Source organism: Rhinoderma darwinii, chromosome 13 (assembly GCF_050947455.1).
Source record: "Rhinoderma darwinii isolate aRhiDar2 chromosome 13, aRhiDar2.hap1, whole genome shotgun sequence".
Lineage (NCBI taxonomy): Eukaryota > Metazoa > Chordata > Amphibia > Anura > Rhinodermatidae > Rhinoderma > Rhinoderma darwinii.
Window position 1 is genome coordinate 13,261,247 of NC_134699.1, and position 21,486 is coordinate 13,282,732.

The 21,486-nt window shown below is 43.1% G+C and overlaps 1 protein-coding gene across 1 annotated transcript in view; it reads left to right on the forward strand.

The window, feature by feature from the left end:
* The first annotated feature begins 14,413 nt into the window (after positions 1-14,413).
* ADA (adenosine deaminase) overlaps positions 14,414-21,486 on the forward strand; it is a 42,770-nt gene continuing 35,697 nt past the window's right edge. Inside the window, 2 exon segments of the mRNA XM_075846801.1 lie at positions 14,414-14,470; positions 14,472-14,546. Of these exon segments, the coding sequence (XP_075702916.1) occupies positions 14,414-14,470; positions 14,472-14,546 (132 nt within the window).

The window sequence follows — 21,486 nt, forward strand, 5'->3', positions numbered from 1 at the left end:
TATGTACCAATGATCGGTTCCATTTGGCATGTTTTTAGAGGGAACACTTTTATGAATAATCCCACAATGGATCTGCAAGTTCCACTCGCTTTTTATCTATTGTGTGCGACTGACTTAAAGGGAAAGCTGTGCTACAAAACTGCCTGACTGCTCAAACCCCTTTTCCCCCTAGCCCCGGACCCCATAGTTTACCACCCTGCTTCTATGGTAGCTCCACCATTGTGTAGGAGTCAGGGTCTGCATAACCACATACAGAGCAAACTTTAATAAACTTTAGTTTTCAAAATCCTGAACGTCAGAAGGATTTTGCCAAATATTCTATAATTCTAGTAAATGAAATCCACTGCAGCCTTCTACATGAGGTTGTGAGCGCAGTGTCCTAAATATTGGCTGAGCCTATAAAGTTCCTGGTCCTAGAGTCTATAGGATGGATGAAGTTTAGAATGTGCTCTGCAGCCTGAATGAGGACACCCTCCATCATCTATCATTTATCAACACCCCCCCCCCCCTTACTGAGCACCCATCCCCCCATGATTTCCTGTTTTCAGGATCTTTGGAGTTACTACTCCCACTTTAGTAAGATTAATAGGATCGTTCCAGAAATCCCATTGGTATGTCTGACGATATTACATCTCATTCCTATGGAAATCTTTTTGCAGACGGTGGATTTTTCTAGGTTTTACAGCTCAGAAGATGCAGTAAATCCTGTGACTCACTGATGTTTTTTATTACCATCAACAATCCTGGACTGAAAGATTAGACGTGATTGTGGAATGAAGGGTTAAATGTCACCTGGTGAGTACCTGATGATCCACCATGGTGTATACTGACACATCAGATGCGTCTCGCATATATTATGGCTGCACTTGTTATTCCTATAAATGATGTCCTAATTTTAATATTTTTGTAGAAACCGTGTATAATGCCCAGTAGCGGGCCGGAGGGGGCGGAGCATGACACAGGGATTCTATCTTTGGTGTTTTTTAATTTGCTGTGGCATGCACCGCCCCCTCAGGCATAAGTGTGTCAGTATTACCCAGAGTCTTCCTTAAAAGGGTAACTAAACTTTCCAAAAACTTCTGATGTCTCATAGTGACGTCAGAAGTATTGATCGGTGGGGTCCGAGCACGGAGACCCCCACCGATCGCTAAAACGAAGTGCTCGGTGAGCGCTGAGCCGCTTGGTTTCTGATCAGCTGTTCTTGGAAAGCCGAGCAATTGGTGTATGGGCTCAATAGAAAGTCTATGAGCTCGTACACCTTCTGCTCGGCTTCCCGAGAAAACCCGATCCGAAACGAAGCGGCTCCGCGCTCACCCGAGCGCTTTTTCTGCTTCATTTTAGCGAACAGTGGTAGTTTCCGTGCTCGGACCCCCACCGATCAAAACTTCACTTGTCAGCAGTTTTTTGAAGGTTTAGTTACCTTTTTAAAGCAGGGATGGAGATAGTCAGCAGAGGGCCCCTGCGCAAGAACAGTATATGAGCCCCATACTTTATAATCATGGAGCGTCCCCCTTATCATAGACTATCCTCTTATGTGTGTCCAACAAAGAGGATAGTCTATGATAATTGTCGGCTATGACATGCATTTTTAGGATCCTTCTTTTTAGGTGTCAGAAGGCCCCCTACCTGTTGCACATATGGCATGTCTCTCTCTCTTTGCTACACTATGGCAATATTCCCAAAGCCTCCCTCTCCGTACACATATTGTACAAGCCGTACAATCGTTCTGCACTTTTCCTCCTGGTCTTACATGTTTTATAGCTGAGATCTGCACGATTTTTTGTATACTGTCACACTTTCTGCTGCCTGAGTGGGAGGGACCTAAAACAAGTCTGTGCAGCATGGAGAAGGCAGTCTCTTGTATAGCAAATAGAACAGACTGTGACCGCTTCAGTACTTTTTCTTTATTTAGGAAATCGACTGAATTGATCACCTACAGAAAATACTAAGTAGGAACTGTGAAGATGGGAAAGGTAAGTAATCCTCATGTGTGTCCAGTTAGTGTAGTGATGTACGGCTTATGTTTTATTGCTATTGTTTATTCATGGGCGGAATTTTGCATATTTCGAATATATTTTGTTTTAATTACCATTTTTAGGATCTATGTTTGCTGTCAGTGAATGTGAAAATTATACTTTACCTCCAGAAGCTAAAAAAAACAACAAAAAACATCATGACTTTATGTTCTCACAGCTGAGTTTTTGTTACTAGTCTAGACAATGCTCTCTGACAGAAATAAATCAGCAGCACAATTCCCTCTTCTGTCCTGAGAGTTTGCTACAATGTATCAGTGCAGGTAAAATGTATCAATCTGGAGTCAAGACCGTTCAGCTCACAGACGCTCTCCACCGCTAGACTGGATATAATTGTAGAGAACAAAGTCGGTACAGGGTTTCAGCCTCTGGGTGTAAACAAGAGTGGCTTCATTCACTGACAGCAAGCAATGGTCATGAAAAAGGTGAGAAGTTTAAATACAAAGTATATTAGAAATTTGCAAAACTTTTCGTAATACAGTGACTAATCTTTAGATACATAAACCTGGAAATCCACTTCTGTCACAAGCACTTGATTTGCACAACCGGTTGGAAAGTCTCGGTACCATCATGAGTTCCGTTCCTGTTCACGTAGAGCAATTATTGAGCGTAAATTTCACATTAATCATTTCAGATGTCAGCGGCTACAAATAACTATTGTTGGACTGAGTGCGGGGTCGGTATAGTCACGTTGTTAAGCAGCGATTTCCGATTATCCTGCTGAGTACATAAAAGTGTGAGTCACACTCCTCTGTATTATTGGTAATGATGTGCGAATTTACTGCCCCTATCTGTACTGTAAATGTGACCTCATTAGCCGTTCCCAAAAATAAGTGGCGTATTGAAACGAGACAAATTAAGGTTGTATGCAGAAACAGCGCCACTCTTGTCCATAGGCCGTATCTGGTATTGCAGCTTCAGCCCCGTTACAATGAATACTGCACACAGCCTGTTGACAAGTGGTGCTCTTTCAGACAAGCAGCCCCTTCTTCTAATCTCATACTATCCCATACTGTGCCAGAGACCACCTTGGTCTTAGAGACCACCTCCTTGTTAATTTCCTGTTGCCATTTATTACAGTTTCCCTTCTTTTTGGGAGACTTCATTCTGGCTTGCTCCAAAAATGTTCAGGGATATTTTCCACGCTTCCTGTAAACCGCTCGACGTTAAGACTTGGAAGTTGGGGGGCATTTTGTGTTTCTCACGATCAAAGTCAATACTGAGCGGAAAAAAAACGCTCAGAAATGGACCTGCGGTGCGAAATTTTCATCCGCAGCATGTCAATTGTATTTGCATAAACGCTTATTTGTTGCAGGTTTTCCCCATTAAATTCAATGGGGAGGTAAAACCCGCATGAAATTCCCTGCGGCGCACAGGGCGGATACGCTGTGTGCTTTTAGGTAGCGTATCCGCCCCGTGTGAACTCAGCCTAACAGCTCATTCCCCTCTCCCCATTGAAAACACGTGCTCGGTAGGGCCGAGCATGCATATATGTAGGGAATCCGGAGGAATAGCTGTTACCTAAAGTGTATGGGCAGCTATAGACCCCTCAGTCCAGAAAGCTCTTTTCTACATCTGATATTGAGTTTCTAGTGGCAGTTGTGTGGTTTTTTTGTTTTCTTGACCGCTGGGCAGCCGGTCAGCACTGCGTCCCCTTCATAGTCAGGCACAGCCGGTCCAAAATGTACAACCCTGCGCCTAATACCGCAGCTCAGTCCTATTCAAAGGAATGGGACTGAGCTGCAATACCAGGCACAGCCACTACCAAATGTAAACCATGACAGTGACGCAGCGCCGCTGTCCAGTAGGGATCCGACTTGCGACAGCCCCACCGACTGGTATATCAAAGTCCTGGAAAAGTCATCCTCTTTAGTCAACCAAAATTACCGCCATATGACCCCCTCATGGGTTGTTACCCAGTTTTCCCAGACCTATAAGGCTGGGTTCACACTGCGTTTTTATCATTCTTTTTATTTTGTTTTGGTTGATGAACTCCTGTCTCTCAATGGTTGTTTATCTACCAAAACAAAAAAACGCACCATGTGAACCCAGCTTAAAGAGGCTCTGTCACCAGATTTTGCAACCCCTATCTGCTATTGCAGCAGATAGGCGCTGCAATGTAGATTACAGTAACGTTTTTATTTTTAAAAAACGAGCATTTTTGGCCAAGTTATGACCATTTTTGTATTTATGCAAATGAGGCTTGCAAAAGTCCAAGTGGGCGTGTTGAAAATTAAAAGTCCAAGTGGGCGTGTATTATGTGCGTACATCTGGGCGTGTTTACTACTTTTACTAGCTGGGCGTTCTGATGAGAAGTATCATCCACTTCTCTTCAGAACGCCCAGCTTCTGGCAGTGCAGATCTGTGACGTCACTCACAGGTCCTGCATCGTGACGGCCACATCGGCACCAGAGGCTACAGTTGATTCTGCAGCAGCATCAGCGTTTGCAGGTAAGTAGCTACATCGATTTACCTGCTAACGCCGATGCTGCTGCAGAATCATCTGTAGCCTCTGGTGCCGATGTGTCCTCACTCGTCCGACACGATGCAGGACCTGTGAGTGACGTCACAGCGTGATCTGGCAGAAGCTGGGCGTTCTGAAGAGAAGTGGATGATACTTCTCATCAGAACGCCCAGCTAGTAAAAGAAGTAAAAACGCCCCGATGTACGCACATAATACACGCCCACTTGGACTTTTACTTTTAAACACGCCCAGTTTTACTTTTGCAAGCCTCATTTGCATAAATAAAAAAATGGTCATAACTTGGCCAAAAATGCTCGTTTTTTAAAAATAAAAACGTTACTGTAATCTACATTGCAGCGCCGATCTGCTGCAATAGCAGATAGGGGCTGCAAAATCTGGTGACAGAGCCTCTTTAAATGACAGAACATCCTCCCACCTTAACTGTATATTTCAGCAGATTAGCCAATCATGACTTGGTGACCACTGCTGTATAAGGCTCCGTTCACATCTGCGTCAGGGCTTCGTTCATGGGTTCCGTCTGAGCTTTCCATCAGGGGAACCCATGAACGGAATCCAAATGGAAACCATAGGTTTCAGTTTGCATCACCATTGATTTCACTGGTGACGGATCCGGTGCAAATGGTTTCCATTTGTCACCGTTGTGTAAGGGTTCCGTCGTTTTGACAGAATGAATAGCGCAGTCGACTACAGTATTGATTCTGTCAAAACGACGAAACCCTTAAACAACGAAATTGAAATCAATGGTGATGCAATCCGTTTGGATTCCGTTCATGGGTTCCCCTGATGGAAAGCTCAGACGGAACCCATGAACGGAGCCCTGACGCAGATGTGAACGGAGCCTTCGCTGTAGTGGCGGCCATTAAGGTTATTAATCTACTTTCCCAGAAGCAGAGCTAGACAGAAGAGCGTGATTGATAGATGTAGATATATTTTTTTTGGCCTTAAACCCCCCAAAAAAGATGGAACGTGTCTTGGTGCGTTGCCTTGGATTCTATTCTATTGGTGGAATTTTCATACTGTAAATCAAAGGTTGCAACGTTTTCTGGGAATTTCTGCATATTCAGGGCTCCAGTATGGACAATATGTTCTTTACCTTTATCTCAGTATGTCCTTATCGGAGAACCAGCAGATAAGACGGAGGCGGAAGGGATATCACTTACATAGTGACATGCACCAGCTATTGCTTTATGGCATCTGAGGCAGTCACACTTCCATAGGTACCGACATTCTTCTCTTAAAGGGATTTTCCATTTTCATATAAATAAAGCTGAATCATCGTATTATCAAAAGTTCAGCAACTTTCTAATATTCTTTCTGTATCCAGTGTAGTCAAGCCTTCTGTGAGCCGAATACATCAGTAGCACAAATCTGCCCTGATAGTTTGCCGCAGTGTATCAGTGCAGTAAGAATGTATCAGCCTGGAGTCCAGACCGTTTAGCTCACAGAGGATTGTCTAGACTGGATACACTTGTAACAAACTCTCATCTGTGAAAGGTCAGGATGGGGTTTCAGTTTCTGAATGTAGGCTAGAGTGAGCCTATTAATTTAACAGCAAGCAGTGATCTTAAAAAAACAAACAAACACTTTTAAATAGTCCTTCAGTCATCTTGTTAATTCTTAAAAAATTCTTCAGGCAGTTTCTTAGTAGTTTATGGACGACCACACAATATTTTAGCCCTTATAGCTCTCTCGTTTTATCACCCAGCTTTCCAAAGCTCCTGAATGGCCCGTATGAGGGCAGGTGATGTATCTCTGGATAAATAGGGTGGTATTGCACTTTTGGAGGCTAGGAGCTAGGATCTAACCCCTGTAGGAACTGTATTATTTGTCACATATCTTTCCCAGAAACCGATATAACGGAGCAAGATCTTGGTAGGAGAGGACAAGGGTTTATATTTATTGGTGACTTTAAGGTCCATATGGTTTAAACTGAACACAGGTCTTTTCTGGGGCCCTGTCTAATAGTTGAGATGATGTGACCCATAGAAAAACCCCTTAAAAAAAACACCTTTGTGATATTCAGTTGTCAAGGAAACCTAGCAAGTAGGGATTGTCCAAAGTGCTAAAACCTTGGTGATCAGTTGTGATCTCTGGGGAAACCTTGCAGTCCGTGTTCAATTTCCCTGCAGTGCCACCCCAGGGGAAATGAAGTATTACATGGTGCCCATTTATAATAATGTGTTGTCTGTGTAATACAGGACAGGTCCTCCAGAACAAGAGACTGTCTTTGTAACCGCTCTCCACTCTGCCCAAGAGATGAGAATCCTGAACAGGGGACCCCCCTCAGAATTCACTAATAGGCTGTATGGAAATTAGTTTTCTAAACTAGACACGTCTTTGAGGAACAATCAAGGTCTACAGCAGTACCCTGCCTCTAGTCTCCAACAGTTGTGAAACCAACTCCCAGCATGCCCTGACAGCCATATTTAGAATAACTTCAGGCCCATTGTAGATAGAATGTTCTATCTACAATGTTGGTTGTTGTACTTTTTTTTTTTTTTTGAGGGGAAATTGTGAAAGCCAATTCAAGAGCGAGAGACTGAAAATCCCTGGCCGGCCGTCAGACAATTTCCTGGATTATCCTGCAACATCTTATTATTAATGCCGGTGGCTCTTTGTCTGTGTCGCAGCTTACTCTGTAACTTAAAGTGACACTCCACCTAAATAAAATAAAAAACTCATAGCGTTGTGATCTGAACCACTGCAAAGTGTTGACCACCTCACCTTCGGAGCAGTGGATGTCCTCTTTCTTCTACATCTGTGAGAAGCAATGAAGTCCTGGCCTTGACCCGCTCATGCTTACGGCAGCTCCTTGCCACAAAGGCTCATGTGCACATAGTGCCCATGTCCTCCTTCACAAATATCTTTTATTATCCCTCTGTATCTTAAATTGGAAAAAAACAACAACCTCGCAATAGCCATTGATTCAAAATCTACTATTTTGTGACTACAGCTCCTAAACAGCGCTATGTCTCTCCATGGTAACAGACTACAAACAAAGCCTGTGTAGTCAGATCCTTCTTTCCATCTGTCTCCTACAGTTAGCTAACATACATTTAAGAGTACGACTGCAGGATTGAACCACACAGGGTTTGTTGGTAGTCGGTTACCATGGAGTCAAATGGGTCTGCATAAGAGATGTATACACAAAACGATTCATTTTAGATGCACTGTAGCAATAAAATGATTGCAAAGGTAGAAACAGCCTGATTTATATATGATATATTGGCATATTGAACTTACTATGGGCAGTCTCCGCCAGTTTCCATTGATTTCTGTGGACATCGCCTTTAAATAACAAGTGGGGTGGGTGCTTAATAACCGTATGGAAGGTGTTTACAGCATGTTATTCGCACAAAATACACTAGTGGCATATCATTTATGTAGAAATTATCTATTCTAATCCTTCTGGTAATTCTATTCTACATCTCTAAATGCACATAACAATAACTGCCAGCAGAGTCCCCAGTGTCCCTTACTGTACCTTGGTTTAATTATCCTGTTTGTTGGAAAGTTTGCAGTCCCCCATGGCGCCATGCCAGGCGTCACCTCCCCTCCCCCTTCTCTTTTACTGTGGGATTTGTTCCATCTGCACTAAATCTATTGGTTAGGAAGGTGGTGTTGCACATTGGCGCTTTGTTGTTCTACGTGGTCTTGGCATCGGGATGGATTACAAATTATTTTACAGTGTGTCGCGCCTAATGGACTTAATGGCAAATTATTTCTCTTTGTTTTTTTTCCTCCTTCGAATGGCACAAGAACAAAAGACATTGGATTTAGTTTGTTGATAAAAAGAAGTTTCCATGAAGGTTAGCATCTCCCAGCAGAGTAAAACGTGTTTGACCACGTACCATTAAAGCGGCCATCTTGTTTACTAGCAGCCACCACTAGGGGGAGCTCAATGTATACGGATTTACACAGCTCCCATTAAGTTCAATATTTTTTATAAATCCATATGCAGTGTGCTCCCCCTAGTGGCGGCAGCAGGCAGCCAGAATTATATCCTTTATCAAGTCAAAAATAGATTGCTGTTTTCTAAAGATAACAGAAATTTTGACTGTATGTAGGATCCCAATAAATGTTTCTTTCCTCAGATTGTCTTTTGAGCAACTACTGACCCGAACCATACCATTCAAAATACTTTCAGAGCTTATCCACGAACTCCAGAGTCCTTTCTTCTTGACTATATGACTTATTGCTGCAGACTTTTGAGAAACTCTAAGAACAGGTTTGATTGTTTTGCATTTAGATCACTCAAAACAAGTTGTACTGAGATTTGAAGCCTATATAGGGGCTCGTGCGCACTGCTTTATTATGGACCCATAATAAAGCACCCGTAGTCTGCTATGGGCCCAAACTGGGTACAATTTTATACCGAGCCACAAGGATCTATTACGTGCCGTAAGGATGTCCCCTTTGGACAATTTTTTTTTTTTTTACCTTAAACTGATCACTCAGTGATCAATTGTAAACTGTTGTGGAACCTGGCAGGAAGTGTTCCATTTCCCTGCAGCGCCTCTACAGGGGAATTGATGTATTACACAGTTCCATGTGAAATCAATTGACCGTGTATTGCACTGACGTGTCGGGTCCTCCAGAGTGAGAGTAGCTTTTTGTAGCTGCTCTGGCTGTTAAAGGGTCCAGGATGGGGGAACACCGTTTATTAAACTTCGAATGCCCTAATAAAATATTTGGAAATAGGTTTTCTAGACCAAAAACAAGGATATTCCCATAAATAACATTTATGGCATAGATCGATTTAATCGCCAATGTTCAGACACTCAACAATGCTGAGATTGGGGGTGTCTGCTCCTCTGTCCCTGAGTGTGTAGGCCCAGTTTTGCGCAGTCACTCTACACTAAAGTGTATCAGAGAGGAACAGCCGTTGAGCACTCGGAGTGATTGATTGCAACTTTCTTATTACTTTTTATTAAAAAATATTTTAACTTTTTAAGATACAGCTGCTTTGTATCCTGTATACAGAGCAGCTGTATCTAGTGCTGAAACCTGAATCGGTCAGGTCAGTGGGACTGATCTCTGTTATCGATCACATCTAAGTTCATTACAGATATGACCGATATCCGTTGGATCCTCTATGTCAGAGACCCACAGGACCCGCTGTCACTAACCCGTCAGTCCCACTGACCTGACGGATTCAAGTTTCCTCCTTTTAGATACAGATGCTCTGTATACAGGATACAAAGCAGCTGTATCTCAAAAAGTAAAAAGATTTATTTTTATATGATTACAAAAATAAATATAACATTACATCTTTATATTACCCACCCATCCTTCCCAGAAAGAGAGGAGTACTGAAGAGGAGGAGGAGGAGGAAGGAAAAATAAAGAAAATTGTGCTTTTATTTATTTTTATTTTGTTTTTTAGATAAAAAATATAAACGGATTAACCCATTGTGGTCCCGTATTCGTCCTTAGTTAGAGGTTAACCATGGATTCTGGCCAGACAATAAAAAACAAAACTGCTGATTTTTCTTATTTTCTATCCACCTCACTCTAAATATCATAGGGTTAAGCAGATTTTTCCAGGTTGCATGTGATAGAATATTATTGGGCAACCAAAATCATAGAATCAAAATTTTTTGACACTGTGAATGCATTAGTAGTAAATTTATTTTTATACACAGAGGTCACCGAGTATAAATAGGACAGGAGACATCTGGATTGTGTATAGCTTTTAACTTTTCAATCACTTTTGTTACAAAATAAATAAATTTTTTAACATTAAAATAGTTTTTATAAAAATTATTGTGAACGTTGCACCAAACACACTGATTGAAATAATTTTTTAAAAATAAAAATGTCTAAGGTGAACATAGTTATTAAATGACGAAGTTGCAGTGCGGCGCCCCCATTCACTTACAATGGAGTACGTCTCTATTCCTAGTCATGCCAAATGCAACATTATCATGAGTTGTACAAGGTTGGACCTTCGCGTTTATCTATGAATGCGACTGGTGCAAAACGTGCCCCTCAGGGGTCGTCCTTTAGTCCTGACCGAACACAAAAAGTATTGAAAAAAACGCTTTTCTGGGTGCGCTGCAGAATAGAAAGTGTGGACTGTACATAGAAAAACGGAAAAATCTTTCTCCTATCCGCTGTCCGCGTTATATGCGTCACTTCAGAGACTTTGAAGTCGTTGGGATTTCTGGGAACTAATAAAACCTTTGCTGATACTACAGCTGGGAAATTGCTATCTAGAAAGTTACTCATTTAAGAGAATTAATAGCGAGATGCTCTGATTAAAGGGGCTCCTCTCTCCAGCTGTATTTACATTCCCCAAATATTTTATCTCTTTTTCTACAAAACGTAGACCTAGCGAGGCCGGGTTATCTCTATACTTTGTTTTCTGACCTATTATTGTGACGTGTGTGGTGACTAGAAGAATACTTCGGGGGAGCACGTCAGGATAGCCTGCTCCGCTGAGCGTGGGTAATGGCGGCTGACCTTTGGTTGTTGTGCATGGATAGGCGCAACACTATTGCAGAGCGAGATATTAGGAAGGACGCTGCCGGTGTCGTTTTCCCTAGGGCGTCCGGTGCCAGCCTTGCCGGGGAGTAAAAGCAGATAGATAAAAGAAGTGGAAACCAGTTTGGGGTCCACTAAAAAAAAATTAGACCCCCACCCCCCATCCAGGCGCAAAACTTCTCAGGTGCCCACGACTCGGTAGGATAATGGTAAAATATATTTATTGTATAAGACACAAAAAACAGGAGTCTCTAAAATCCAACGCGATTCAGCGCAGCATCGGTGGAAGAAAAAGGATGGGAGCCAAGGCCGGCAATCGGGAGGAACCACTGCCGCTATGCCACCACCATTCTTCCCGATTGCGGGCCTTGGCTCCCATCCTTTTTTTTTTTTCCCACTGATGCCATACTGGTGCAGGGACATACGCCCCCTGTCCCTGCACCATTTATACACATATTCCAGATTTTTACATTGGTAAACTCAACAATGCCCCCAAGGAGGTCCCTATAACTGGCGCATACCAGCACATCTGTCCTCGGACTATACACTCTCATGCTTACTTGAAAAAGGGCTTCCGTTTCCCCGAAACGCATTGTATTGTGTGTCTTATTTACAGTGGACCCCAACCTGTTCTCCACTTTTATCTACCTGCATGGGTTAAGAATTTAAAGAGCCACTCTTCTCTTAAGATAGCAATACCAGCAGGGCCGGGCTTCGGGGTGTGCGACCTGTGCCGTTGCATAGGACACGCCACACATGACCTAGCACAGAAGCCTGAAACCACTACAAACCTTAATATTTCTTGTATAGCACTGTTAGATGTCTTTATACATGGCGCTGTATTGTGCTCCCTGTATGTTGGCATTATTTGAGCACTGTATGGCGGTACTTTACAGTATACGGTGGTAGCGGCACTGTATAACATTGTGATTTATGCAATTGTGTGGCTATTTCGCTAAAATACGGCCCTGTTCTACAGGCACCATACTATACGGTATGATTATTTCTACACTGTATCACCTACACCATGTGCCGGCAACAGAAGGTGCGCGGCATCCTCCACCATAAGGTTGGCCCTGAATACAAGGACACAATTGCCATTATAAATTTAGCATTACTACAATGTAAAGCAATAAAACGCCCCTACATTTTTTTTGTTTTTTTATGATCTCAGATTGGCAAAGACCCAAGTGCAAACATCTACTATTCTTGGAGAATCTTCAGCCTGGGTTAAGTAAATGGGAAGGGGAATATTAAGTGTAGTATCTGTTCTTCTCAGCGACTTGGGGGGGATTGCTGGATGATCTATTAATGCACAGGATGTGTATATCTTAGCAGTGGCATATCTACAATAGGGGGTAAACCATGCGACCGCTACGGTGGGAGGTGGCACTTCTTCCCGAAACATAGTCCTAGTATATGCCAGCAGCTACCACTAGGGGGAGATCACTGCATGCAGATTTATACATCTCCCATTGAGTTCCTAAATTGTATAAATGCATATGCCGTTTCCGTTTCCTAGTAGAAGTACTCTGGAGTTCGCTCTATGTAAATGCTCACGTGTCACTTTTCTCTCCCCGGCTGGTGGAGGGTGATCTGCGTCTTGCTATGGGGTCCTATCATTTGTGTTTTTCTGTATGTGAGACTGCGGAGTGGTGACCTGGGGGTGCTGAAATGGTCATTTTGGATGACTATGGAACGCACCTTTTCTTTCGCGTCTATTTGGAATGTGCTCTAGTTCTTCTGGCTAGGCTTTAATAAGAGGAATTTTGAGAGACCAACCCCAAGAGATGCTTGTTAGTTAGACACTAGGGCACAGGATACCTCCCTTGAGGTTGGCAAAGGGAGTTTAGTGTTTGACTTTCTGCATTGCGTGAACAGGATTTTTGTTTTATCGCATTCACTAGTTGCGCCTGGTTCTGTATTAGCTGCTGCAAAAACCGCGATGTGTGAACGTGGTCTTAGCAGCAGCGCCACCTACAGGCTGCATTCAGGTACTGCAGGATGTTTATTGCATTGTGTCCTTTTGCAAATAATTAGCAATGTTTAGTTACATTAAATTTACAAGAATATGTTCACACATTGTATCCGGTGCAGAGAACTGATATTTTACACAATGAATGGAAATAAACTCTAATCAGCCGAGTCAGGACCGCCGCAAACAAGAGTGTAACCTGCCAGATGTGTCCTGTGTGTTGTCGATGGCCACAACAGTCCCGTGATGTAGACCATTTCTAGTGGGTTTTGTGTGAGCGGGTGTCCAGGACAAAGGCCCCGGAGTCCCTGAGGGGTGACAGCAGGACTTTCTATTATGTTATTATAGTCTATTACATTAGATAACGGCTCTCCGATGTCCTGGAGGGGATAAGAGGAACTATTCTAACAAATTGATCTTTGTATTAACTCCAGGAAGCGTTCTCTGTTGATTTTTGTTAAATATTGTGATTGTAGCGCTGGCGAGCAGCGTCCGTGAATCCGATTTGTCTGATGAATTATTTCAGTGACGAAACATTCCTCCATCGGATGGGAAGAAATGTAAGAAAAACGAGAGCAGAAACTGTAATAAAAGAATAATTAAAAAACATTATTCACCTGGTAAATTTCTCACCGTACCGGAGCGGTGATGTCCGTAAGTATGTCATGTGAACGCTGAGCAGCTGGAACGTAAATAAAGATCGGCGGGGAACACAGGAAGATTGGCGCTGGAGAGACGAGAAATGTATCAGGTGAGTAATGTTTTTTTGGTTTTTTTTTTCGGCATCCAGTTGTATCTATCTATCTATCTCATATCTATCTGTCCGTCCGTCCGTCCGTCCGTCCGTCCGTCCGTTTGTCTGTCTGGCCTGTCGTCCGTCCGTCACTCTCATATCGATCTATCTCGCACTCTCATATCGATCTATCTCGCACTCTCATATCGATCTATCTCGCACTCTCATATCGATCTATCTCGCACTCTCATATCGATCTATCTCGCACTCTCATATCGATCTATCTCGCACTCTCATATCGATCTATCTCGCACTCTCATATCGATCTATCTCGCACTCTCATATCGATCTATCTCGCACTCTCATATCGATCTATCTCGCACTCTCATATCGATCTATCTCGCACTCTCGCTCGCACATCACCTAGGTCTGCACAGCATGCTGCAGTAAAGCAGTTCAGGGGGGACACATTGTGACTTTTCTGTTATGTCATGTAATTTCATGATTATATAATGCTGCAGCGATCAGAAGATTATCAATGATCAGCTCAGGCCGGTAAGACTGTAATGACCCTCTATAAATACTGTGCCGCACACATTGATCCATGCAGGTTATTGCACTGTGCTCTTTATCTCTGCAGGGTGGCCTGTGTATATGTAGTCCATGCTCCATAGGCCCGGCACTGGGGCAGGCATGTCTACAATGGGCTGGGCCAGCACAGGGGAGGGAGGGCTGGAGAGACCTGACAGTATTATCTGTCAGGCAGCAGGCAGCACAAAGGGAAAACTCTACTAGCAGAATGGAAGGCAAGACTTGCTACTTGAATAAACCCAAGGTAAATGCATTGTTACATTGTATCTGGTTTGTGTTCTCACTTACATAGGACTGCAGCAGGAGACCTTAATGCTTGTGCATAATACAAAGCCGCTATCAGTGCAATGAGATACAGACACATGAATTAAATCTGCATTATCCCTGATAAGAGCGCATGGACTATATTACTGCCTCCAATTACCGTTATGGTACTTACATTGCCAATATGGCTAATGCTTGCCACGGGTTTAGCAGATGACACTTCGGCGCTGGAAATATTATTATTATTACATTATTGTAATATTTGAGCGTGGCTCCTTTAAATCGTAACCTTTTGCAAAGTAAAAGCAACTTGAAGCAGAAGTGCTTAACCCTTTCATTGCTAGCTGGAGTTTGTCATTTGGCACAACTCATTGAGATCTGACGTGGTTTTACATAGGACTGTAGGCACAACTAATGCGTTATCATATCCTGCTAGCCGTACCAAGCTGATGGGTGGAAGGATCCCCCTGATTCGGACCCCGCTCTATAGCTCGGAGCTGCTTCTCCGCTCAGGAAGGACGTCCGTTCATCTGGGCAGCGGTGCGGAGGCTTAAGTGGTTCACACAGCAACTTCTGTATTGAGTGTGTGTGTGTGTGTGTGTGTGTGTGTGTGTGTGTTGCATTGTGAGTGGTTACATGTACGGCGCTGCGGAATAGGTCGGCGATATACAAGCAACGTGAAAAAAGTTAAATGGGTATTGTGTATTGTATGATAAAATGGGGCATCTACATTGTGATTCCCCTACGAATAATAATTAATCCCAGAGGGACCCCAGCGATCCCTGGTATCGTTAAATTTGGTGGTGTTCTGTTGTAAAAGCGCAGCAAAAAAATAAAAAAAGTTAAATTAAGAATTGTGAGTGTATGTTCACAGGCTTATTTTCAATAGTTTTTCGGGCCATAAATGCCCTGAAAAAAAACGGAAGCTGAAAGCCTCCCAACATCTGCCCATTGATTTCAATGGGAAAAACTGAGTTTCGTTCCGACGGGGCGTTTTTTTACGCGATCGTTTGAAAAAAATGGCGCGTAAAAAAAAATCCCATAAAAAGAAGTGCATGTCACTTCTTGAGCCGTTTTTCATTGTATCAGTAGAAAAACAGCTCCAAAAACGCCACAAATAATGTTTGCGGTTTCAAAAACTGCTGAAAATCAGAGGCGGTTTTCCCTCGAAACCGCTCCGTATTTTACAGCCGTTTTTCGTGTGAACGCGGCCTTAGAGTAACCCCTTAAATGATGCAGCCTAAAAGAGTTAAATGAACGTGCTGGTCTTAATGGCCACTGTTATGCTCAGTGCAGGGCTTTGGAGGGCGGAGCATGACACAGGGATTCAATGAACACCAAAGAGAGAATCCCTTTGTCATGCTCCGCCCACTCAGGCCCTGCACTAGGCATAACAGTGTATTCGCTTTGCCTGGAGTGTTCCTTTAAATGTCAAATTCGGCACTGCTTCATCTGTCTATATGGTGCAGTACGTTACATTATACCAATTGGTAATTTAGTTTTATCATGAATTTCTGAAGTCATAGGAGGGGATGAATACAAACATTTATATATAATACCCTGTGATATATTTCTGGGATACGCCCAATGTGGCTGCCGGTAACATTACATAACACGATTACATTGGTAGAAATGCTGCGAGCGGATATCTGCTCCACTGAATATCATTTTTCAGGAGGCGGATAGTGAATCCTTAGTAATAATTGAAAGCGACAACACAACTTGGCCAATATTTAAGATTCAAAATTTATCGAAACCATATACTGGCCTTGTTGCCCATAGCAACCAATCGGAGCTCTGCCTTAATTCCTAACCCTTGGGGGCATCCGATGTACTATTATGTAGGATGTACGCTATCGCAATATGGCGTGGTCTCCGAAGCTGAGCACGACCCACACGTGGCAGGTGTCGACTGTTTCAAAAAGCTGACTCCCGTCTGCCATGTCCTGGGTCCGGAGTGAACGCCGATCCCGGCCGTTTAACCCCTCAAATGCCACGGTCAATAGTGACCACAGCATCTGAGCGGTTAGAGGGAGGGAGCTCCCAACAATCCCCCCCATTCTGCTTTTGGTCACCTCGCTTTTCCCAAAAAGTTGCATGTACTACAATAAACAATCCGTCACACAGCTCCATTGAAAAAAAAACAAAAAACGTTATGGGGCTCATAACATGGCGAACGCAAAACAATTTTATTTTTTTAAAAATACGTTTTTTTTTCTTCGTAGAAGTCGTAATTCATAAAAAATTTATACATGGGTATCGCCATAATCGTATTGACCCGCAAATAAAGTTAATGTCGTTTGTACCTCATGGTAAACGCAAAAATTTTGAGCATTTTCAGCACACTTTACGTGCCAAGAATTTATGTTTTTTTTACGGAACGAGTCATTTAAATCCGCTTGCGTAAAAAAGCACGTTGTATGCACTGCATGCTTTCCTAGTATTGTCAATGGGGAGCTTAAATATGTTTTTTTGTAATGCGCATTTCGGCACGTAAAATGTGTGAACAGGACCTAAAAAATGAGTCTCAAAAGCACTAAAGGAATCGCTGCAGTTTTTTCTATTCCAATAATTTTTTTCGGTTTCCCAGTACATTAAATGGTGCAAAAACGACAACTCGTCCCGCAAAAAAACAAGTCCTCATAAGGCAATATCCACAGAAAAAAAAACCGTTCTGGCTTTTTGAATGTGGCGAGAAAATTTAATTAAAGAGAAGAAAATGGTTTTGCCTCTCCAAGGGGTTAAACTGCGCTGGAAAAAAAAAATAGCTGCGCTCTGGTTGGTTGCTATGGAGACCAGACCCGTTATGGTCTGGAAATGAAATTGTAACGTTATCTGTTTATTACGACATTATTAGAGGTAATTAACATCAGTCAGATGAGGGTGATCGTATATTTCTATATAGGCGACTTATTGTATTCTAGTCTTGAGAACTGTGAGCATTATATATATATTTATTATGGATGATTGTGATAGTGGAGAGGGGGTGTAGATTTGATTGGATAATCGATTGTGATCAGCTGATTTTGCTTGTTGTTTAAAGGAACACTCCAGAAACTAAGGGGGAGGAGCACAACAAAGGAGAATGTCAAGCACCGCCCCCTCAAGTGCCTCCCTATCCATTGCATAGTGTATAAGTTTTGCCCAGAGTGTTACTTTTTAAAGAGGTATTCCACTCACAAACATTCACCATCTATTCACTGGAGAGATTATAAATGTTAGATTAGTGGGGGTCTGAACACTAGGAGCCCCTCCTCCAGCTGCACGACCATGATAAGGAGTTTGAATGGAGGGTTGGTTGAGCATGCCCACTGCTGCTCCATTTAGAGTGACCGAAATAGCCGAGAGCTGCGTTCAAACACCTACTTTGAGGTTGTCCTGCTGTGTGGTGGGGTCTGGGTTCCCCATTATAGCCATCATTGGAAATGCCTGCAATAAAACCCCCAATGAGCTAATATTTATCACCTATCCAGTGGATGGGTGATAAATGTTTGTAGCTGGAACATCCCTTTATAAAGAGGGAAATAAGCAGCTGCTGACATGAACAGCACCGCTTATCTCCATCGGAAAGCAACTTATATTCCAACTTTTTGCACCCACTACAGAGGCGCTAATCCTTTTAATAGTTTGCCCCCCCGTTGTCATCCTTATCTGTTTTTAGGGAAAACGGGCACCGAGAATAGGAGGAGGAACAATGGCGCGGGCTAGGAGAGTTTAATCATGATTTTGTGTCGTAACGAAATCCTCACTTGTCAGCAGAAGAGGAAATGTTCACGTGCAATGGGACTTCTGTGTGAACTTATTCCACCTGTTGGCATTGAGGGGGAAGCACCAGAATAATACAGGAGCACGAGATAAAGCGGCGGGCAGAGGAGTGAGATTATTGTAGTAGCCAACACGACTGGTGCCGAAATCCAGCAACCTGAAAAAGTCATCCCAACAGCAACCAATCAACCGGTATTTTGTAGACTGACTGGTGGTGCCTGTTCACACTGGCCACCAGCAACTCGTCCTACTTGCCAGGGAGAGGAAGGTGGGGGCTGGGATCCAGCAGTGGATCTCATGTCGTTTCTTTTGTTTTTTGGCATGGCCCACGGTGAGCTGGCAGAGACTTTAAACTGTGGTGGTAAATTGAAAAACTCCAGAAGGAATGTAGTGATGTCATCAGATATATTTCTGTTATACGGGTGGCTTTTTATGTTTTTATTTTTTTTTCAGTGTGAATTACCTCCAACATGGACAAGAGGGCTCTGTTTTCAAAGTGCTGTTGCCCATGGCCCATGTAGTAAAAGGACTGGTGGTGCCTATTCATACTCTCCACCGACATTTCTGCTACTAGTTGGCACTAAGTGAAAAATGGCGGCTGAGATCCGGTCCTGAACAGTAGATCTCTTGGTATTCTCTCTGATACCAGAGGGGCCCGGGATGGGGAGGTGAAGGTGGCTTCATTTAGTTTATCTTTTAAGTATATTATTTGTGAGGGCGGTTCAGCTCCATCACATTGGGACGCTTCAGTCTTTTGTATCATAAATGCTATGCAATCTGTATCTTTCTGACCACAAGGTGGCACTATTCCATTGGAGCCTATGGCTGATACAAAGATTTTTTGCTAATCATACCCAAAAATATTTTTTGGGGCTAGAGCAATAGAAAAGGCCGCTCCCGATGCCAATTGTATAGATCGATCACCACAATCAAATTTTTCCTTCCTTTTTTTTTTTTTTTTTTTTTTTAGTGTAGGTTTGAAAATGAAATCCGTGATCCAATAAGTAAGAATTGGTACTACTCCCATTATCCATTTGAGAAATGACCTCCAATATATCTTCCAACTCAATATTCAATCCTTGAAGATGCCTCTAAAGCATGTGTGCCCGATAGGTATGCAGCCTGTGAGAAGGTAGCCCAGCTCCGGCTAGCCCTATCCTCCATTGCTATGAGCCGTGTACAGCCGCAAAGGGCTCCCCCATTGCAACAAGTGTGAGGTAAATCGCCAGATGGTCATCTACTACAAGGTATGGGTAGGGGATGAGGGCAACAAGTGTAAGCCATCTTGTCCTGAGATGATGAGGTGTGATGATATGGACCACCAGGGGGCATCACTTTTTGGTATTGGGTCTTCTGCATTGTTTTGTGACGTCCTCCATCATCCAGACTTCTTGACATCATTGTGTTCTTAGTGCAGGAACCTGTATGGTGAGACCTTGTATCATCTGCCAAGCGACTCTGTACTTATCACGAGAGCAAACAACGCGTCTTTATACCAGGCCGCTTGTTAAAGGTATATGGTCACCTTTCTTTAAGTTATAATACAAACGCTATGAGAACACCGTCGCTCTTTGTACACAGTAACGTTTAATATTTAATCGTACCGCCATACAGTGTTATACAGTACTTAAAGTGGTATTCGTAATTTGCAACTTTCTTATCTTTTTGTATCCATTCCTCATAGTTTGCAAGATCTCTGCTTGCTGTAACCTTCATTGTTTATTTCCAGAGCGAAAAAAAACAAACTGTCCTGGTCATGTGATGTTCACGCAGCTGCATGGCACGTTACAGTACAGTTATCAGAGAGCTCGTGACCAGGACAGATTTGTATCCCTGGAAGTAAACCGTGAATGACAGCAAGCAGAGATTTTGAAAACCAAAAGGGTTCATAAGAGAGTACAGTGAAACCTTTTTTGAGATGACAACCCATAAATGCAGTAAGCCTTTTTAGAGGGGTGGTCTTCTAAAAGAAAAGGGGGCTCTATACCAAGGATACAGAAGAATTGAAAAGCTGGGGGGTGGTCTTCTGTATTATAAAATTGTATAACTTTTTATTATAAAATGATCACTTTTTTTTTGCTAAAGCCATAATAAATAAACCCACCATACAGTGCCTACATAATGCTGCCATAGAGTGCCAAGTAACCATATCATACAATACCACACCCAGGGCCATGACATCAGCTGGAGATCGTCTGCCAGGGAGGACGTTTAGAGCGGGTCATGCATGGTGGGGGGACAGGGATGTGCTGACACATAGTGACGTTTCATGGCCGCTCTGCCCTTGTTGCTCTGACTTAATTTATTTTTGCAACATACATCTTCATAGGTATTTAGCAGCCTGGGCAGTGGCGGACACAGACTGCAAAAGGCCCCTGTGCAGATAATGTGCCAGGGCCCCCCCGCCCCCCCCCCCAATACCGACAAAGTTACCTAAACATATATATGCATATAAAAATAAACCTTACTAATAAAAATTATGAAGGAAGATTTATATTGTACATTTTATTACCAGTTTAGAACACAAGTAACACATTTTTTTCCGGGTTAAATTCTTATCTAAACTAAGTCCCTAAATGTGGGCAAAGAAAATGAAAAACCTATACTCACCTCCTCCGGCGCCTCCGTTCCCCCTCCGCAGCCCCTATCCCTTTCTGTGTTTACAAAGCTGCTGTGGTGACGCGCGGTCGATGGCACATGACCGCTGCAGCCAATCAATGCCCTCAACAGCGATTTGCTGTGGAACTACTGTCCTCAGCAGCACACCAATGAGGAGTTATTGGCAGCAGCGGTCACGTGCCATCGGCAGCGCGTCACCAGTGCAGCCTTGTACACTTGTAACACAGACCGAGACAGGAGGATGGGGGCTGCGGCGGGTGAACGGAGGCGAGGGAGGAGGTGAGTATAGTTTTTTTATTTTCTTTGCCCACATTTAGAGACTTAGGTTAAATTGAATCATTGAATATAACACAAAGCACTCATGCAACTGAGATGCAATAATTTAGATGATCTTATCATGCTTAGCTTACTGCACTGTTACCTATCAAGCAGGACTGAATCTCAAGATATCTACAGAGGGGGCTGTATGGCGTTATCTACAGGGGGGACTGTATGGCGCTATCAACAGAGGGGGCTGTATGGCGTTATCTACAGGG